Consider the following 21,174-nt stretch of genomic DNA (forward strand, 5'->3'; position numbering starts at 1 on the left):
ACCAACTGGGCAGAATATAAGAATCAAGTTCAAGTTCATATATACATATATACACCAGACGAAACAATGTTCCTCCAGACCATGGTATACCAAAAAACACTATCTCACACAGCACATAAACCAACATATTACCATAATTAAGTGAATAAGATATAAAGTGCATGTAGTGCATAGCACAAGTAAACAGTAAACAGCTCACTGTCCGAGTGGTGAGACTTCAGTGGTGGCAAGGCATTCATGAGTCTCACAGTCTGAGGGAAGAAGCTGTTACCCTGTTTGACAGTCCTAGTCCTGATGCTCCTGTACCTCCTTCCTGATGGTAGTGGGTCAGAGAGATTGTGGGATTGGTGGTAAGGTTCCTTAACAATGATTCCGGTCCTTCGTCTACAATGCTCATAGTTAAGTATCACAAATAGGGATGCGGGAGACACTGGTGATCCATTGGCGGATTTGACTATCCTCTATAGGGTCTAACAGAACAGTCCGACGCCTTGCACCTTCCATATTACACAATGATACAGATGGGACACTCTCAATGGTGCTTCTGTAGAAAGTTGTTAAAATGGGGGCAAGGAGCCTCACACGCCCGTGGAAGATAGTAATGTTGTGACCAACCTACAGTTTGAACAATGCATCCAGTTCTAAATCATCATGAAATGGAGCCAACCAAGAGCTCAGAGCAAAATGCTTCCAGAAGGAAAAATGTAGCCAGGTGACTCAGGTTTGCATCTTTGATCTGTATCTTTCCACTGTCCCACTAAGGCCAACTCTCACCCAAAGTACGATCACCAAAATTTATTATGGTTAAAGTACATCAACGTTCCTGAATATTTTCAAAACATGAACTCCTAAATCCATCCAATTTAAATGTCAAAACTGAAATTATTCTCTTCCCTTGACTTATTCCATTCTGTTCTGTCATGCATAAAAGAGATAATACAAAACAAAGAGCTTAGATTCGACTTAAGCCATCAATCACTTTGGAAGAATTTAGTCAAATTAAAATTAATCAGAGGTCATTATTTCAGTATAACATCAGTCATTAAGAACTTGAATTGGGCTACCATAATAGGGTAAATGCAAGCAGACTTTTTGTAGCAAAAGAGAACATAAATAGCGAAAGATGATTGTGGACAGAAGTAAGTTTATCTGAATACAATTAGTATGCTTGACAGACAACCATCCTGTAGAAGTGTATGGGTGTGCAGGGAGGGGTAGCACCTCTGATGAAGTGGCTTGTCCTATCCATTCTGGGGCAGCTCACTCACTGGACAATCAACTCTCACATGTGGCTCCCGGTATCTGTTTGCATGCGACAGTGGACTAAACAAGATGAGGGGAGCCGGCGGGCCTCATACCCCAGTGAGGTACGGACATGACTGTCAGGCAAACTGGGCCAATGAGATCAACAGTGAGATCCAACGGCCAGGAAAGCAGTTCTGTTGTGCCTCAAGAGCAAAGGGCATGACAAGGCACAGAAGTCATGGTCATCCACTGCGACCAAGGAAGGCTCCAGTTGTGATGATCAGTCAGGCCACTGGATCTGGTCAAGGGAGTGAAAGTGCCCCTTTTTAAAGTGCTTTTCCACTTTAAAAACTTTCCTGCACAGGTTTCCTGTCATCGATGTATAGAACGGACAACCACCAGCTGTTATGCTTAATCCACGTTCCATAAATGAGAGCAAATTTATGGCCTGGTGGAACCTTCCTATGTTTTTCTATGTTTAGCTATTGTCTTCAGTCCAAGGAGATCACAGAAAAACTGGAATTCCATTTGGTAAAATGAGAAGAAAAACAAAATAATAACTGCTAAATCAAATTCCAAACTTTCTGGTATTGAAATCTAACTCCAGCAGATTTGAACCACAGCCTGCTAATAACTGAAACACATTTTTGAAGTGTGGCAAATTTATGTTCTCTATTTGGGATGAAATAAGCCTCCATGTCGTAGCGGATAAAAGCATCGCCACTGTGGTTCTTGGCCAAGATGATCAAAAGGTAATAAATTCAATTTCTCATCACTGCCGACTGCAATTCAACTGCTCCAGCCAAGAAGTTCAAAGACACACTCACCAGGTTCTCCACGTCAGTACGAGCCAAAACATACGTTCTCACATTGGGGTTCTGGTGCAACAAGGTATAGAGCAGGAGAGTAGCCTGGTCAGATTTCTGTTGTTCATACAATGCCGTGTACAGACTGTTAAAGTTTATCTGGAACGCATGAGGATTTGGTGACTGAATGGCAGAATTGTCTGAAATAAAGGAATAATCAGATTCAGAATTGGAATCAGGATTAGGTTTAATATTACCGGTATATGTTGTGAAATTTATTGTTTTGCGGCAGCAGTACATTGCAATACATAATAATAAAAACTATAAATGACAGTAAGTACAGATTAAAAAAATAAATAAGTAATGCAAAAAAAGGAGGAAAAAAAAAGGTGGGGTAGTGTACATGGGTTCATTGTCCACTCAGAATTCTGATGGCGGAGGAGAAGAAGCTGGTCCTGATATGTTGAGTGTGTGCCTTCAAGCTCCTGTACCTCCTCCTTGATGGTAGCCATGAGAAGAGGGTATGTCCTGGGTGATCGGGGTCCTTAATCATGGATGCTGCCTTTCTGAGGCATCATCTTTTCAAGATGCCCTCAATGCTGTGCCCATGTAAGTGCTCATGATGGAGTTGGCTGAGTTTACAACTTTCTGGAACTTTTTACAATCAAAATTATCGTCAATAGCAAAACTTGAAAATTGCTCTTGATTTGTCAATGTATAATTTTCTACAATTTTGTAAAAATTCTAAAACACTTACAGAGTTTCTCATTTTTTTAAAGAGTTACACCACAGTAACAGGGCCTTCTAGCGCAACAAACCCGTGCTATTCAATTACATCCTTGAGACCATAAGACTATATAAGACACTGGAACAGAATTAGGCCATTTGGCCCATTGCATCTTCACTGCCATTCCATCACTCCTGCCTTCTCCATGTTAACTTCAATGCCCTGACTAATCAACCTCTGCTTTAAATACACTCAATGTCTTGGCCACCACAGCCGTTTGTGGCAACGAATTCCACAGATTCACTAACCTCCGTCTAAAGAAGTTCCTCCTCATATCTGTTCTAAATGGATGTCCTTTTATTCTGAGGCTGTGCCCTCAGCTCTTAGATTCCTCCACTATAGGAAACATCCTCTCCATACCTACTCTATCTAGGCCTTTCAATATTCAATAGGTTTCAATGAGAACACCCCTCACTTTTCTAAACTCCAGTAAGTATAGGCCCAGAGCCATCAATTAGTGACCAATTAACCTACAAACCCGTAGGTCTTTGGAACGTAGGAAGAAGCTGGAGAACCAGGAGGCAACCGGTGTGATTACGGGAAGAATGTACAAAGTTGTGGAATTGAACCCAGTTCACTGACGCTGTAATACCATTATGCTAATTGATATGCTAATGTGTTGTAATATCTGGTTATTTCAGCAAATTAGTCATCTAAAATGTTTGATTAACCCACTGCAGGGTGGAAGCTGCAAGGCATCAGTCCGCAATTCTGTGCGGAGGATAGTCGGGGGTCACCCTCCCCGCTACTTGTGACATTTACCAGGAGCATTGTAGACAAAGGGCCCAAAGCATTGCCGAGGATCCTTACCACCTATCCCGCAATCTCTTGGTCCACTACCGTCAGGAAGGAGACACAGCAGCGTCAAGCCTTCGACTGCCACACTGGGTATCACCTTCTTCCCTCATGCAGTGCACTACATGTATTTTGAATTTTATTTTATTAACTTATTTATGACAATATTTTGTTTTATGTGCTGTGTGCAGTATAAGTTTAATGGCTGGACCATTGTCTGGATGAACGTTGTTTCGTTTAGTTATATACAGTATGTGTATGTGTATATATACACACACACACACACACACACACACACACACACACACACACACACACACACATGATGACACACAAACTTGAACTTGGAAGGTATCAGAGATGGCAAGTTCTGTGGTTCAACTGTGGCATGCCAAAGTTAAAGAAAGTGAAGTCTTGTATACTGAGGGGTCAGTCCCTCCAAAGGTAGGGAGAAACAGGAGTTTGAACTAGATTTTGTGATGCGTTTCATTCATATGTGATGAAAAGTAACCAAACCAGGGAATGAAAGGTCTCAGTATGAAGCACTAGCAATTTTAATGTTCTCTCTTGCACTTCTCACTTTAATTTCAATGTGCTGTATCCACAATTCACTTCCCTCCCATTGATGCTACTTGTTACAAACACCTGTTAGGGTGCATTCTCCAGTTACCTTATAAGGTAACTGTAGCCTTCAGCCAGGAGCAGATGTCATCAGGTGGTTCCCAACCTTCACCGAGCGTTTCGACCCTTAACCACGACACTGTCCAGTTGGTGGGCCGGCAGTGATGGCCAAATCACTGCCCATCTGCTCCTGGCTTCCAGCTCCCCTCCTCTCGCCTACTCCACATCCAACAAGAGGCCCATTCTGCCTCTTCCCCCATCCTACGAGCTGCTTGTTTTTTGCTCCTTTCGTCCAGGCCCAGATCTGACAACAACCGCCATGCTGATTTGGTTGGGAAATCTCTGCAACCGATCGCCACAGGGAACAACCATGCCTGCCATCCCCTGTCTTTACACTCCTGCACTAAAGGCTGGTACTTCAAGGCCTTTCTCTCGTGGGCCTCTTCCCATCCCTCCTCCCACGGCACAGTCAGCTCAACCAGAATTATTTTCCTGTCTTCCGTTGACCACAGTACAATGTCCGAACGTAGGGTTGTGTGCACCACATCCGGGAACTGCAATCTTCTTCCCACTACGACCCTCATCTCCCAGGACCTGGCCATTAGCAGCAGATTGGGTTTTGGTTGTTTGGTTACGAAAGGCCTAGCTCCCTCTTTGATGAAGGTGATGGCTTTCCTCAAATCTGTGCCAGCCGTCCTCTTCTTGCATCTCTCCCGCTCTAGTGTGTCAGCAAGAGCCAGAAGCACCTTATCATGGCGCCACCTATACCGTCCTTGAGTTAGAGCTGCTTTACACCCGGACAGTATATGAGCCAGTGATCCCTTTTGACCACAGAGCTTACAGTTCGGGTCCTCTCTCATCCCCCATGTGTACAGATGTAGTGACGAAGGAAAGGTGTCATACACAGATCGCAAGAGGAAGGAAATACGGAAGGGCTCCAGTCTCCATAACTCTGCCCATGAGATCTTGCGCTTAGGCAGATCCCATTTTGTTCAGGCACCCTGGGACCCTTGTTCCACTGCTTTTGAAATCCGCTTCTCTTCCTCACAGATCTGTACTTCTGCCTGTATCATGTCTCGCCTGTTCCTTACGCTTGCGCTTCCCCACTGCCGGAAGTGAACTGAGCCGAGGCCTTGCCGCCCGACGCAGGGGTTGCCGATGATATCTCGCAGCTTCAGAGAACACACTGCCTCCTCCACAGCCACATTGGCTGCCCACTTGCGCCCAGATCTGGTTGTAATGCTGCTGCTTTACCAAGACATCATTGGAATCTCTCAAATTTAATAAGGCTCTGCATTTTGCCACCTTGAATTCCTCCACAACAGATGACAGGGGAACCTGCAGTTTCCCAGAACAAATGTAGAGGCCCACTGAAGAGAAGCTTGGGGGAACTCCCAACCATCTCCACAAGTGCTTGTTGGTTTTCCTCTCGATGCCCTCTACAGCAGTTATGGGGAACTCATAAAGTGTGAAGAGCCAGAGAAGCCTGGGCAGAATGCCGTATTGGTAGAGCCAGGTCTTGAATTTACCCGGAAGTCCGGATTTGTCGATCTTCTTCAGCCATTCACCTGTCTACTTCACAGTATTGGTGACATTGGCCCCATCTGTCAGTGACACATTAATCCACTTCCCCAAGCATTTTATCGGGTTATCTTCGATGGAAGTGATGACCTCACCCTGAACTTGGAGGCTAAACTTGCTAGTAACTTTGCCCTTTCTGATCACCATGCACCTGGACTTCATGGCCTTGAAGGACATCCTCGCCCAAGTGGCTACATTACCCAGGGTTTTCAATACCCATCTTGCTTGGACATGTTACACAGTTGTTATAGTGATGTCAACCATGAACCCTCCTAGAGCTACACCTTATTTTCTCATTTATATGCCTTTCTCTCTATACAATTTACATGTTACTTTGATGTTTTTAAAATCTCTACATCACCTATGAATTTATTTGTACAAACAACCTGCTAGCCATTATGAAAAAAAATCCTTCTCCACTCCCTCTATTCTTGCAGGCAGAATTGTTCGAGCTGTTGGGGAGGGTTTAAGCTAACTTGGCAGGGTGGATGGGAACTGGAGAGAAGGACTCAGAATAGGACAGATGGTAAAAAAGCAAAGAGAGCATGCAGTCAGACTGTGAGGAAGGGCAGGCTGATGATAGGACATAATTCCAGCTAACAAGGCGAATATCAGTGCATTAGGCATGCAGAATCAAAAAGGATAGCAAATGAAGGGATGTTGGAATGATGGAGCAGATTCAATGCGATTAATGTCCTAATTCTGCTCCAATATCTTATTTTATGGTCTTATTTTCCTTCCAACACTGCCTATTTAAATTCCAGTATTTAGTTTTCTAAAACACAATAAACTGGAAACATTAATATGTATGCTCCCTATCCAGAATTTTCTTTGTAATGAAGAGGAATTTATTTAACCAAAGGGTGGTGAATCTATGGAATTCACTGCTGCGGACGGTGTGGAGGCCAAGTCATTGAATACATCTGAAGCAGAGATTGATGGGTTCTTGATTAGTCAGGGCATCAAAAGTTATGGGGAGCAGTTTAAGGGTTATGAGAAGGGCTTGGAGAATAAGGTTGAGAGGAATAATAAATCATCCATGATGAAATGGCAGAGCAGAATTGATGGGCTGAATGTCATAATTCTGCTCCTACGCCTTATAGTCATATAGTCTAAATTCATAGCTCGATTGGATTTTAAAAGGAAGTTATTGATGACATAAAGAAGTGAGTAATATTGATAAAAAGATTACAGTGATATGGTAACTCAGGAGACCAAGTGCATTTGTTCAGATGTATATCAATTCAAAATAAAATCCTTATTTTAATGTTCCAAATTTTAGGCCTGCTGTGTAATCTATGAAACTAATGCCTCCTCCAATTTTTAGAAAATGGCTACCAAATGTCTTTATAATGTATTGTTAATTGTAAGATGCCAACTGAATTTGGAATGCTACCAAATAGTAATATATAGAGGCAAAGGGAGCAGGGGGACACCTGGACTGTTGATGCAGAGATACAACTTTGAAAGCCAGTCTGACAGCTGAGAGATATGAATTTTAAATGCATTCACAATTTGCAAAAAAAAAGGTAGCATCAGTAATGGCTAACTGAGCATATCTACAAGGAGCGATGTCACAGGAAAGCAGCATCCATCATGAAAGACCTTCACCATCTAGGCCATGCTCTCTTCTCAGTGCTACCATCAGGCAGGAGGTACAAGAGCTTCAGGTCCCACACCACCAGGTTCAGGAACAGTTACCTCTCGACCATCAGGCTTTTGAACCAAAGGGGATAACAACACTCACCCCAACATTGAACTGTTTGCACAACCTATGGACTCACTTTCAAGGACTGTTCATCTCATGTTCACAATATTTATTGCTTACTTAATTTTTTATTATTATTATTTTGTTTTTTTTTCTTTATGTATGAATTTGCACTGTTTGGTTGTTTGTTTGTCTTCTTGTGTATGGTTTTTCCTTTAATCTACTGCCTTTCTTTATATTTACTGCCCACAAGAAAATATATCTCAGGTTTGTATATGGTAAAGCATATGTACTTTGATAATAAATTTACTTTGAACTTTGAACCTTATGATTTTCGCACTACTTAATTTATGTGTGTGGGCCATGGCAGTCAAAGCTCAAACTGGGCATGGCACCTGATGATGATAATGATGAATTTATATATATATTTCTTTTTGTAACATGAATTTTTATGCATTGCACTGAACTGCTACTGCAAAACAACAAACTTCATGACATACTGTATGTCAGTGACAATAAACCTAATTCTGGTAACTATGGCCATTAAATAACTGCATTCCCAATTTGATTTAGTGAAGACAATTTGCCACCCTACCCAGTCCAGACCATCTAATGTGTGAATCCACACCAAATATTATTACACTTGAATCCTAGGGGGACCAATATCCTGGCAGGGAGATTAGCGGGGGCTACTGAGGTGACTTTAAACTAGAATGGTTGGGGGGTGGGAATCAAATTAAAGAGGCTAGGCGTGAGGAGGTTAGTTCACAACAGGGGGATGGGAACCAGTGCAGAGAGACAGAGGGGTGTAAAGTGAGGGTAAAAGCAACAAGTACTAAGGAGAAAAGTAAAAGTGGCAGGCCGACAAATCCAGGGCAAGCATTAAAAAGGGCCACTTTTCAGCATAATTGTATAAGGGCTAAGAGAGTTGTAAAAGAGCGCCTGAAGGCTTTGTGTGTCAATGCAAGGAGCATTCGTAATAAGGTGGATGAATTGAAAGTGCAGATTGTTATTAATGATTATGATATAGTTGGGATCACAGAGGCATGGCTCCAGGGTGACCAGGGATGGGAGCTCAACTTTCAGGGATATTCAATATTCAGGAGGGATAGACATGAAGGAAAGGGAGGTGGGGTGGCGCTGCTGGTTAAAGAAGATATTAACGCAATAGAAAGGAAGGACATAAGCCGGGAAGATGTGGAATCGATATGGGTAGAGCTGCGTAACACTAAGGGGCAGAAGACGCTGGTGGGAGTTGTGTACAGGCCACCTAACAGTAGTAGTGAGGTCGGAGATGGTATTAAACAGGAAATTAGAAATGTGTGCAATAAAGGAACAGCAGTTATAATGGGTGACTTCAATCTACATGTAGATTGGGTGAACCAAATTGGTAAAGGTGCTGAGGAAGAGGATTTCTTGGAATGTATGCGGGATGGTTTTTTGAACCAACATGTCGAGGAACCAACTAGAGAGCGGGCTATTCTGGACTGGGTTTTGAGCAATGAGGAAGGGTTAATTAGCAATCTTGTCGTGAGAGGCCCCTTGGGTAAGAGTGACCATAATATGGTGGAATTCTTCATTAAGATGGAGAGTGACATAGTTAATTCAGAAACAAAGGTTCTGAACTTAAAGAGGGGTAACTTTGAAGGTATGAGACGTGAATTAGCTAAGATAGACTGGCAAATGACACTTAAAGGATTGACGGTGGATATGCAATGGCAAGCATTTAAAGGTTGCATGGATGAACTACAACAATTGTTCATCCCAGTTTGGCAAAAGAATAAATCAAGGAAGGTAGTGCACCCGTGGCTGACAAGAGAAATTAGGGATAGTATCAATTCCAAGGAAGAAGCATACAAATTAGCCAGAGAAAGTGGCTCACCTGAGGACTGGGAGAAATTCAGAGTTCAGCAGAGGAGGACAAAGGGCTTAATTAGGAAGGGGAAAAAAGATTATGAGAGAAAACTGGCAGGGAACATAAAAACTGACTGTAAAAGCTTTTATAGATATGTAAAAAGGAAAAGACTGGTAAAGACAAATGTAGGTCCCCTGCAGACAGAAACGGGTGAATTGATTATGGGGAGCAAGGACATGGCAGACCAATTGAATAATTACTTTGGTTCTGTCTTCACTAAGGAGGACATAAATCATCTTCCAGAAATAGTAGGGGACAGAGGGTCCAGTGAGATGGAGGAACTGAGCAAAATACATGTTAGTAGGGAAGTGGTGTTAGGTAAATTGAAGGGATTGAAGGCAGATAAATCCCCAGGGCCAGATGGTCTGCATCCTAGAGTGCTTAAGGAAGTAGCCCAAGAAATAGTGGATGCATTAGTGATAATTTTTCAAAACCCGTTAGATTCTGGACTAGTTCCTGAGGATTGGAGGGTGGCTAATGTAACTCCACTTTTTAAAAAAGGAGGGAGAGAGAAACCGGGGAATTATAGACCGGTTAGCCTAACGTCGGTGATGGGGAAACTGCTGGAGTCAGTTATCAAGGATGTGATAACAGCACATTTGGAAAGCGGTGAAATCATCGGTCAAAGTCAGCATGGATTTGTGAAAGGACAATCATGTCTGACGAATCTCATAGAATTTTTTGAGGATGTAACTAGTAGAGTGGATAGGGGAGAACCAGTGGATGTGGTATATTTGGATTTTCAAAAGGCTTTTGACAAGGTCCCACACAAGAGATTAGTGTGCAAACTTAAAGCACACGATATTGGGGGTAAGGTATTGGTGTGGGTGGAGAATTGGTTAGCAGACAGGAAGCAAAGAGTGGGAATAAACGGGACCTTTTCAGATTGGCAGGCGGTGACTAGTGGGGTACTGCAAGGCTCAGTGCTGGGACCCCAGTTGTTTACAATATATATTAATGACTTGGATGAGGGAATTAAATGCAGCATCTCCAAGTTTGCAGATGACACGAAGCTGGGTGGCAGTGTTAGCTGTGAGGAGGATGCTAAGAGGATGCAGAGTGACTTGGATAGGTTGGGTGAGTGGGCAAATTCATGGCAGATGCAATTTCATGTGGATAAATGTGAAGTTATCCACTTTGGTGGCAAAAATAGGAAAACAGATTATTATCTGAATGGTGGCCAATTAGGAAAAGGGGAGGTGCAACGAGACCTGGGTGTCATTATACACCAGTCATTGAAAGTGGGCATGCAGGTACAGCAGGCGGTGAAAAAGGCGAATGGTATGCTGGCATTTATAGCGAGAGGATTTGAGTACAGGAGCAGGGAGGTACTACTGCAGTTGTACAAGGCCTTGGTGAGACCACACCTGGAGTACTGTGTGCAGTTTTAGTCCCCTAATCTGAGGAAAGACATCCTTGCCATAGAGGGAGTACAAAGAAGGTTCACCAGATTGATTCCTGGGATGGCAGGACTTTCATATGAAGAAAGACTGGATGAATTGGTCTTGTACTCGTTGGAATTTAGAAGATTAAGGGGGGATCTGATTGAAACATATAAGATCCTAAAGGGATTGGACAGGCCGGATGCAGGAAGATTATTCCCGATGTTGGGGAAGTCCAGAACGAGGGGCCACAGTTTGAGGATAGAGGGGAAGCCTTTTAGGACCGAGATTAGGAAAAACTTCTTCACACAGAGAGTGGTGAATCTGTGGAATTCTCTGCCACAGGAAACAGTTGAGGCCAGTTCATTGGCTATATTTAAGAGGGAGTTAGATATGGCCCTTGTGGCTACGGGGGTCAGGGGGTATGGAGGGAAGGCTGGGGCGGGGTTCTGAGTTGGATGATCAGCCATGATCATAATGAATGGCGGTGCAGGCTCGAAGGGCCGAATGGCCTACTCCTGCACCTATTTTCTATGTTTCTATGTTTCTATTATGAATGATTTTTATTTGTCTCCTCAGGACGATTTATCTCAGACTGCTAATTATGACATGTCTGTTAAGAAACATTGATCAAATAAGTCAGCAGAGACCTTTTCCCAAAGCAGAAATGGCTAATGCAAGGATGCATAATTTTAACGTGATTGGAGGAAAGTTTAGGGGGATGTCAGAGGTAAGATCTTTACACAGAATGGTGGGTGTTTGGAATACACTGCCAGGGGTAATGGTAGAGCCAGATACAGTACGTAAGGGCTTTTAAGAAATTCTTAAATAGATACATGGTTGATAGAAAAAAGGAGGGTTATGTAAGAAGGAAGGGGTAGATTAGTCTTAGTGTGGGTTAAAAGGTCAGTTACAACACTGTGAACTGTACTGTGCTATAATGTTCTACGTTCTGTAATATTCTACCCCTGCAGCAATGAGGGTCAGCTGAGAGTTTCGGTCTGGGAATGGTCGTAGCACTTTTCTGATATCCCTTTTGCAAAAATCAGTTTATGCGTGTGGCAGTATATGGTGTGCATGCTGAGGTCATTCTGCCTGGCTGCCACACTGATGGCACTTGCTAGACTTGAAATACAATGAAAGGGCCATGACTCTGTTTCTTAGACATTTCTTGCAGAATAAAAACAGAATACTGGAATTATTTTATATTATGGACACAGAACATGATAGCACAGTACAGGCCCTTCAGCCCACAATGTTCTACTGACCTTTTATCCCACACCAAAATCAATCTAACCCTTCACTTTTCTATCATCCATGCGTCTATCTAAGAGTCTCTTAAATGTTCCTAATGTATCTGCCTCTACCACCACCCCAGGCAGCACGTTCCACACACTCACCATAGCTTTTCTATTTTATTTCTTTATTTTCTGGTAAATACCCGCATTAAAATTAATCTCAAAGCAGAATAAGATGGCATATATGTACTTTGATAATAAATTTACTTTGACTTAGACCCTGTGTGAAAAGCCCACCTCTGACATCCCCTTGACAGAGTGGATGTGGAGAGGATGTTCCCTACGGTGAGTGAGTCTAAGACCAGAGGACACGGCCTCAGAATAGAGAGAGATCCATTTAGAAAAGAGATGAGGAGGAATTTCTTTAGCCAGGGTAGTGAATCCGTGGAAGTCTTTGCCACAGACAGCTGTGGAAGCCAAGTCTTTATATATAATCAAGACAGAAGCTGATAGATTCTTGATTGGGCAGGGCTTGAAGGGTTATGGAGAGAAGGCAGGAGATTGCGGCTGAGAGGAAAATTGGATCAGCCATGATGAAATGGCACAGCAGACTCGATGGGCCAAATGCCCTAATTCTGCTTCTATATCTTATGGTCTAAGTCCAATAAATGCTCTGCGGAACCTACAGCTCACTACTAATTAGAAATAGAGACCAACAAAACCAATCTGATGGGGTCCAGCAATTAATGTGAAGTACTTAATGAGAACGTGATGTTATAAGGCATTGGAAGGATGTAATGCCGTGGCTTTATAAGGTATTTGATGTATCGTGATCCGTTTTGGCCCCTTATCTAAGAAAGGATATGCTGATATTGGAGAGGGTCCAGAGGAGGACTAAGAGAATGATCCTGGGAATTAAGGGTTAATGCTTGAGTGGCATTTGACAGCTCTGGGCCTGTACTCACTTGAGTTTACAAGAATGGGGTAGGGAGGCAGATCTCATTGGAACTTACTAGATATTGAAAGGCCTAGTGGATGTGGAGAAGATGCTTCCCACAGTGAAGGAGTCGAGGACCAGAGGGAACAGCCTCAGAATACAGGGTCATCCATTTAGAACAGAGATGAGGAGGAATTTCTTTAGCCACAGGGTGGTGAATCTGTGGGATTCATTGCCACAGATGGCTATGGAGGCCAAGTCATTGGGCATATTTAAAGTAGAGGTTTATGGGTTCTTGGTTAGTCAGGGTGTCAAAGGTTATGGAAAGAAGGCAAGAGAATGGAGTTGAGAAGGAAAATAAATCAGCTCTGATGGAATAGTGGAGCAAGTTCAGTGGGCCGAATAGCCCATTGGTTTTATGGAACAGTGTCCTTTTTCAAGTGATCCAATTTTTAAGTCAATCGGGCAAAATGTAGCTAATGTAATGAGAACAGGATTAGTTAGCAGATGTACAGTGAACAAAGGCATTTCATTTTTACATTCATCACCTGAATGGGGGGGGGGGGGGGGCACGGTAACATCATTAGCAAGACGCTGTTACAGGTTGGGGTTCAGAGTTCAAATCTGATGTCCTTAGTAAGCAAGTTCATACATTCCTACCCATGTGCATGTGGGTTTCTTTCAGGTGCTCTGATTTCCTCCCACAGTCCAAAGACATATGGGCTAATAGATTAATTGGGTCATTGTAAACTGTCCTGTGATTAGGCTAGTGTTAAAACATTGAGTTGCTGGGCGACGCAGCTCGAAAACCGAGAAGGGCCTGTTCTGCGCTGTATCTCTAAATAAATAAAATGAAATAAACCTTTTTACAAACCTTGTGTGTTTTTGAAGGACATTATTGACTGTCGGTATGGATTTGGACTGTCGGACATGTTACTGATATTTGATAAAACCAGTAGCAGTAATAGACTCCGATTAGCCAGAGGGGACGAAGGCTCCTCTTGCTGGGCTGGCTTACTCCCAACACCCCCCAACGTCAGGACTGTCCACAGGCCGGCTGTGTTAAGAGAAAAAGAAATGCCAGAAAGAAAGACAATTAAACATGAGGACTTTATATTGATAGTAATTTTATGTCTTTGCAGTTATTGCTGCCACAAAATAACAAATTTCATCTGATCGAAATCAGTGATACCACATCAGATTTTGAGAAATCGTGTCTAAGAAATTATCAAGAGGTGACCAAGAAGACAGCTATATTTACTATATTTCAATATTATGAATTAGTCAATTTGTATGAATATAGAGTAAGGAGTTTGTATGTGCGAATCAGAATGATGTATTCGATATATTTCTTTTTTCTTGAACTCTGTATTCTCCTATGTAGAAAATTAACAAAAATATTGAAAAAGAACAAGAAGACAGCTGAGTGCAGGATAGTAGACAATATCTACATGGATTTTAGAAAGGCCTTGTACAACATCCACATGGTCTGAAGGGTCATATAGTCCAGGGAGAGCTAGCCAAATGGACACAGATTGGCTTAGTGGAAGGAGTCAGCTGGTTAAGGATTTCCAGAGTGGAGATCTGTAACCAGCATTGTTATTTTGACACCTCTATCTGGGTCCTTCTCTCGACAAATTGCGTGCACCATGCCCTCATTGTAACGGATCACCTATTTCCATCAAAAGGAAAAGCCCAAGGACTGACACCTGTGAGATTATGCCATCTTGTGACCAAAGGACTGCAAAGATGTCCACATCAACTAAAAACATCATTAATAGCACTGAGCATGGGTCCGTGGTGCAGAAGGGAAAGAGGGAGAACAGGGAAGCAGTAATGATAGGGACTCATTAGGCCAGGGAACAGAAAGGAGATGCTGTGGACGTGAACAGGCCACCCAAATAGTATGTTGCCTCCCTGGTGCCAGGGTCAGAATATCTCGGAGCGCATCCACAGCATGTTGGAGATGGAGGGAGAGCAACAAGACGTCTTGGTACATATTGGTACCAATAACAAAAGAAGGAAAAGCAAAGAGATCCAGAAAAGACAATTTAGAGAAATAGGTAGAAAGCTAAGAAGCAGGACCTTCTGGGTAGTAATTTCTGAATTGCTGCCTGTGCCACACGCCAGTGAAGTTAGAATCACAATGATCTGACAGATTAATGTGCTGCTGAGAAGCTGGTGAAGGGGGCAGGGGTTCAGGTTCATGGATTATTAGGATCTCTTCTGGAGGAGGTATGACCTGTTCAAAAGTTACGGGTTGCATCTGAACCTGAACAGCAGACCAATATTCTCGCGGGCAGGCTTGTTAGAACTGCTGGGGAGGGTTTAAACTAATTTGGCCAGGGGAATGGGAACTAGAGAGAAGAGACTCAGGATAGGATGGATGGTAAAAAAGCAAAGATAGCTTGCAGTCAGACTGTCAGAAATGGCAGACAAGATGATACGACAAAATTGCAGCCAGCAGGGTGAGTATCAGTGCATTGGGGATGCAGAATCAAAATGGGTAGCAAATACAGTACTCAAAGTATTATATCTCGATGTACAGAGTATAAAAAAAAAGGTGGATGATTTTGTTGCAATATTACAGATCGTCAGGTATGCTGTTGTGACTATCACTGAATCGTGGCTGAAGGATGGCTGTAGTTGGGAGCTGAATGTCCAAGGTTACACATTATATCAGAGGGATAGTAAAGTAGGCAGAGGAGTAATGTGGCTCTACTGGTAAAGACTGGCACCAAATCAGTAGAAAGATGTAAAACAGGATCGGAAGAAGTTGAATCCTTGTGGGTTGAGTTAAGAAACCGCAAGGGTAAAAGGACCCTGATGGCAGGAATACACAGGCCTCCCAACAGCAGCTGGGATGTGGACTACAGATTACAACGGGAAATAGAAAAGGCTTCTCAAAAGGACAATGTTATGATAGTCATGGGAGATTTCAACACGCACATCAATTGAGAATCAGGTTGGCAATGGATCTCAAGAGAGTGAGTTTCTTCAGTGCCTACGAGATAGATTTTTAGAGTAGTTTGTTGTTGAGACTATTAGGGGATCAGCTACACGGGACTGGGTGTTATGTAATGAGCAGGGATGTGATGCTGAGGCTTTATAAGGCACTAGTGACCTCACCTTGAGTATTGTGAACAGTTTTGGACTCCTCATCTAAGAAAAGATGTGCTGGCATTGGTGAGGGTTCAGAGGAGGTTCACAAGGATGATTCTGGGAATGAAAGGGTTATCATACAAGGAATGTTTGATGGCTCTGGGTCTGTATTCACTGGAATTTAGAAGAATGTGGGGGCGATCTCATTGAAATGTTGAATGTTGAAAGGCCTAGACAGAATAGATGTGGAAAGGACCTTTCCCATGGTGGTGGAGTCTAGGACAAGAGGTCACAGCCTCAGAATAAAGGGGCATCCATTTAAAACAGAGATGCAGAGAAATTTCTTTAGCCAAAGGGTGGTGAATTGGTGGAATTTATTACTACAGGCAGCCGTGAAGGCCAGGTCATTGGGTGTATTTAAGGCAGAGATTGATAAGTTCTTGATTGGACATGGCATCAAAGGTTACGGGGAGAAGGCCGGGGAGTGGGGCTGAGGAGGGAAAAAAAGGATCAGCCATGACTAATTGGCGAAGTAGACTTGATGGGCCAAATAGCCTAATTCTACTCCTATGTCATGGTCTAATAACACTTTTTCTGAGGTAAATTGTGGTAGACTATCACTGAAAATAATGAAGAGGCGAGCGAAGGCGAAGCTAACTCGAAGGATGAGCCATGCTGATGCACTGCAAAGTCGGAACAAAACGTGTTCGAGACGGTTTCTCAGTCAGGGATGCAGTTGGAGCGAGCTATTTGGAAAGGTATCAAGGTGGAGCAAGGCTGTTCACTCCTTTTTCTGAGGCTCTAAGATTCCTCCGGCTCCTATGCACTTTGTGTATGCGAGCTTCGCAGCAATTTGCCCACTATATAATAAACTGAAACAGAAGCTTGAGCCTACTCCAGCCGCTCTGGGATACGGGTTTATTGACTCAGTTTGGTTTGAAATGCTGTTACTTGCTTCTATTGTTTGCATGATTTATGTTTTTTTTCTTCTTTCTCTGCACATTGGGCTTTTTTTTAATTAAGTTCTTTCAGGTTTCTTGTTTTTTGGTTGCCTGTAAGCAATCTCAAGGTTACACATGCAAAAAATGCTGGTGAACGCAGCAGGCCAGGCAGCATCTATAGGACTCCCTGACGAAGGGTCTCGGCCCGAAACGTCAACTGTACCTCTTCCTATAGATGCTGCCTGGCCTGCTGTGTGCACCAGCATTTTTTGTGTGTGTTGCTTGAAATTCCAGCATCTGCAGATTTCCTCGTGTTTGTGAATCTCAAGGTTATATCATTTATACATACTTGGATCATAAATGTACTTTACACTTTGAACAGGCAACAAAGACCTCTTCCAAATACACACTGTTTTACATATCTTTTCACCTGGCTCCACAACACCAGCATCAACAAAAATGTTGCTAGAGGAAGATCAATGTCAATGATCTTGGGGACAACAAAGCTAGATCCTTACAGACAATGCCTCACAGAGTCAACACCCAGTCCACAGCACTTCATGACACCACTATGCAAAGACACACTCCACTAAGAGCCAAGAACAAGTGTAAACCCATCAAGGTCTGAGGGGAAGCTCAGTGGAAGGAACATTTAATCTTTTTCCTTAACCATCCACAGTAGCCTATCTAAGTCATACAATACTAAGCACAGAAACATGTTCTTTAGTTCATCTAGTTCAGATCTGCCACCATTCCTACTTTAACTACTAATCCTGGAAGGAAATTGTCTTAATTGAGATTGGACGGCGACATGAAATCGAGGAGACAATGCAGAAACACTATGATCATAAACAAACAGTAAGAAATGCTGTTGCCATGAAAAGTGTTGCAAAGAAAATTGCATATGTGTCTGAAACAAAATTTTGAAAAGCCCCTCTTCAAATGTCTGTGTAATGCCCTGGTTCACATCTTTGCTGTTGGTATTTCAATTAGCAGCTCTGTAAAAGCAGTTTGTTCTGCTTTCAACCTGTTTGGGTTATTGTTGAAGAGAAGGAATGATGTGGAATGTGTGCCATCCGATTAGCGGGAGGTTTTCTTGGTGAGGGACAGTAAGGTTGGTCTTGGGCACGTGTTCAACGGGAGATGGAGAGAGAAGACACTGGGGAGAACTGGTTGCAGCATATGATCCAGGAGGAGACCCGTTTGTTCTAGATGATTGCGAGCGATGTTCGGAAGGTGGTGTGTGCATTCACACTGACCGAGGGCCCAGCTCGTGAGTGACAGAGAAGTTCAAGATGAGCTCCAACTTGTGCATGTTTTACTGTTTAATTAGAATGGGCCCTTTTCTTTTTGTTATTCTTTACTAACCTTTTAGTTAAGCTAAGATTCATAAACATAATTCCTTTAATCGTATGTAGTGTACTGTCTGTTATTTCGTGGCACTAATTTGTAACAGGGCAGTAGATTACACAGCATCCACACAAACCGGAGTTTGGGGTGGACGAGCCATCTCAATCTCACGAGACTGGCAGGGCTTGAGAGTGTCTTCCCTAGTCTTGCCCAGCCAAGAAAACCAGGGTGTTTCATCTGGTATAAAAGTGCTATTGCACACTACTAACTTATCCCACTCCCCACTACTGAGCACATTTACTAGGAGTGCTGCCACAAGAAAGCTCCATCATCGTCAAGGACCCCAGCAGTGTTCTCTCTCTCACTGCTACCATCCGCAAGGAGATAAAAAAGCCTTAAGTCCCACACAACCAGGTTCAGGAACAGTTATTACCACTCTACCATCATTAAAGAAACCCTTAGGAGGCAGTGATCATAATAAGATTGAATTCATACTGCAATTTGAGAGGGAGAAGCATAAGTCACGTGTATCAGTTTGGCAATGGAATAAACGGAATTATAGAGACACGAGAGAGGAGTTTGCCCGGGTGTAATGGAGGAGGATGCTGGTGGGGATGACGACAGAACAGAAGAGACTGAAGTTTCTGGGAATAGTTCACAAGGTGCAGGATAGATATGTCCCACAGAAGTTGTTTTCAGGTGGCAGGACTTGGCTGACAAGGAAGTTAAGGACTGCATAAAAGCCAAGGAAAGGCCATATAAAGTAGCAAAAGTAAGTGGAACGTTGGATGATTAGGAAACTTTTAGAATCCAACAAATGGCAACTAAAAACGCTATATGAAGGAAAAAGATCGGGATCCTATGTCTAATGGTCTTATCAAGATCACTCACCTCAACTCTGAATTGATTCTACAACCTACAGACTCAAGGACTCTACCGTTCATGTTCTCAAAAAATTAACTTTCTTTTTGCAAAATTTGTCTTTTTTTGCACAAGAGAAAATCTGCAGATGCTGGAAATCTAAGCGACACACACAAAATGCTACAGGAACTCAACAGGCCAGGCAGCATCTATGGGAAAAAGTATAGTCGACTTTTCACAGCTATTTGTCAGAAACAAAAGAAAATCTGCAGATGCTGGAAATCTGTGCTCCCCCTTTTTTTCTTTCTTCCATGGCCTTCTCTCTCTTTCACCAATCAACTTCGAGCTCTTTGCCTCATCCTTCCCCCTCCAAATTTCACCTATTGCCTGGCGTTTCTCTCTCCTCTCCCCCCACCTTTCAAAACCACTCCTCAGCATTTTTTCTCCAGTCCTGCCAAAGGGTTTCAGCCCGAAATGTTGACTGTACTTTTTTTCCATGAGTGCTGCTTGACCTGCTGAGCTCCCCAACATTCTCTGTATGTTTTAAAAATGCAAACAACAGGAATTCTGCAGATGCTGGAAATTCAAGCAACACACATCAAAGTTGCTGGTGAACGCAGCAGGCCAGGCAGCATCTCTAGGAAGAGGTACAGTCGATGTTTCAGGCCGAGACCCTTCGTCAGGACTAACTGAAGGAAGAGTTAGTAAGAGATTTGGAAGTGGGAGGGGGAGGGGGAGATCCAAAATGATAGGAGAAGATAGGAGAAGATAGGAGGGGGAGGTATGGAGCCAAGAGCTGGACAGGTGATTGGCAAAGGGGATATGAGAGGATCATGGGACAGGAGGTTCGGGGAGGAAGACAAGGGGAGGAGGGAACCCAGAGGATGGGCAAGGGGTATAGTCAGAGGGACAGAGGGAGAAAAAGGAGAGTGAGGGAAAGAATGTGTGCATAAAAATAAATATTGGACGGGGTACGAGGGGGAGGTGGGGCATTAACGGAAGTTAGAGAAGTCGATGTTCATGCCATCAGGTTGGAGGCTACCCAGACGGAATATAAGGTGTTGTTCCTCCAACCTGAGTGTGGCTTCATCTTTACAGTAGAGGACGCCGTGGATAGACATGTCAGAATGGGAATGGGATGTGGAATTAAAATGTGTGGCCACTGGGAGATCCTGCTTTCTCTGGCGGACAGAGCGTAGGTGTTCAGCAAAGCGGTCTCCCAGTCTGCGTCGGGTCTCGCCAATATATAGAAGGCCACATCGGGAGCACCGGACGCAGTATATCACCCCAGCCGACTCACAGGTGAAGTGTTGCCTCACCTGGAAGGACTGTCTGGGGCCCTGAATGGTGGTAAGGGAGGAAGTGTAAGGGCATGTGTAGCACTTGCGTGTGCCTGTCTGTCAGCCTTTATTTGAGTTTTTTTTCATAAGTTCAAATTTATTTCTTTATTTTTCTGTAAATACCTACAAGGAAAAAAAAATCTCAGAGTAGAACTGTAGGTGGTGACAGATGCATACTTTAATAATAAAGGATTATGAAGGATCCCACCCACCCTGCTCATGGACTGTTTGTCCCACTCCCATCAGAGAGGAGGCTACGTAGCATCCATACCAGGACCACCAGACTCAAAAACAGTTACTTTCCCCTCGCAGTAAGACTAATCAACACCTCCACCCACTAACCCACCCCTCCATACTCCCAACCACCGCTACTTTATCATTTCCTGTCAGTCACCTTATGTACAGACACTCCTGTGCCTAGAATCACTTTATGGACATACAATCAATCTATGTATATAAGCTAACTTATGTTTTTATATTTATTGAGGTTTTTTAAAATTATTATTGTCTTTTAATTGCATTTTTTTGTGCTACATCAGATCCAGAACAATTACTTTATTCTCCT

At 43.1% G+C, this 21,174-nt stretch overlaps 1 protein-coding gene across 4 annotated transcripts in view; it reads right to left on the minus strand.

Annotated features, from left to right (window-relative positions):
• Positions 1-21,174, minus strand: part of dym (dymeclin) — a 412,200-nt gene that overhangs the window by 239,605 nt on the left and 151,421 nt on the right. For all 4 annotated transcript variants that reach the window (XM_072252184.1, XM_072252183.1, XM_072252186.1 and 1 more), the window contains exons 9-10: positions 13,890-14,072; positions 2,073-2,251 (exon numbers count right to left, since the gene is read on the minus strand). In XM_072252184.1, the coding sequence (XP_072108285.1) occupies positions 2,073-2,251; positions 13,890-14,072 (362 nt within the window). The remainder of the gene's footprint in view (positions 1-2,072; positions 2,252-13,889; positions 14,073-21,174) is intronic.

The sequence above is a fragment of the Mobula birostris genome, chromosome 3 (genome assembly GCF_030028105.1).
Source record: "Mobula birostris isolate sMobBir1 chromosome 3, sMobBir1.hap1, whole genome shotgun sequence".
Classification (NCBI taxonomy): domain Eukaryota; kingdom Metazoa; phylum Chordata; class Chondrichthyes; order Myliobatiformes; family Myliobatidae; genus Mobula; species Mobula birostris.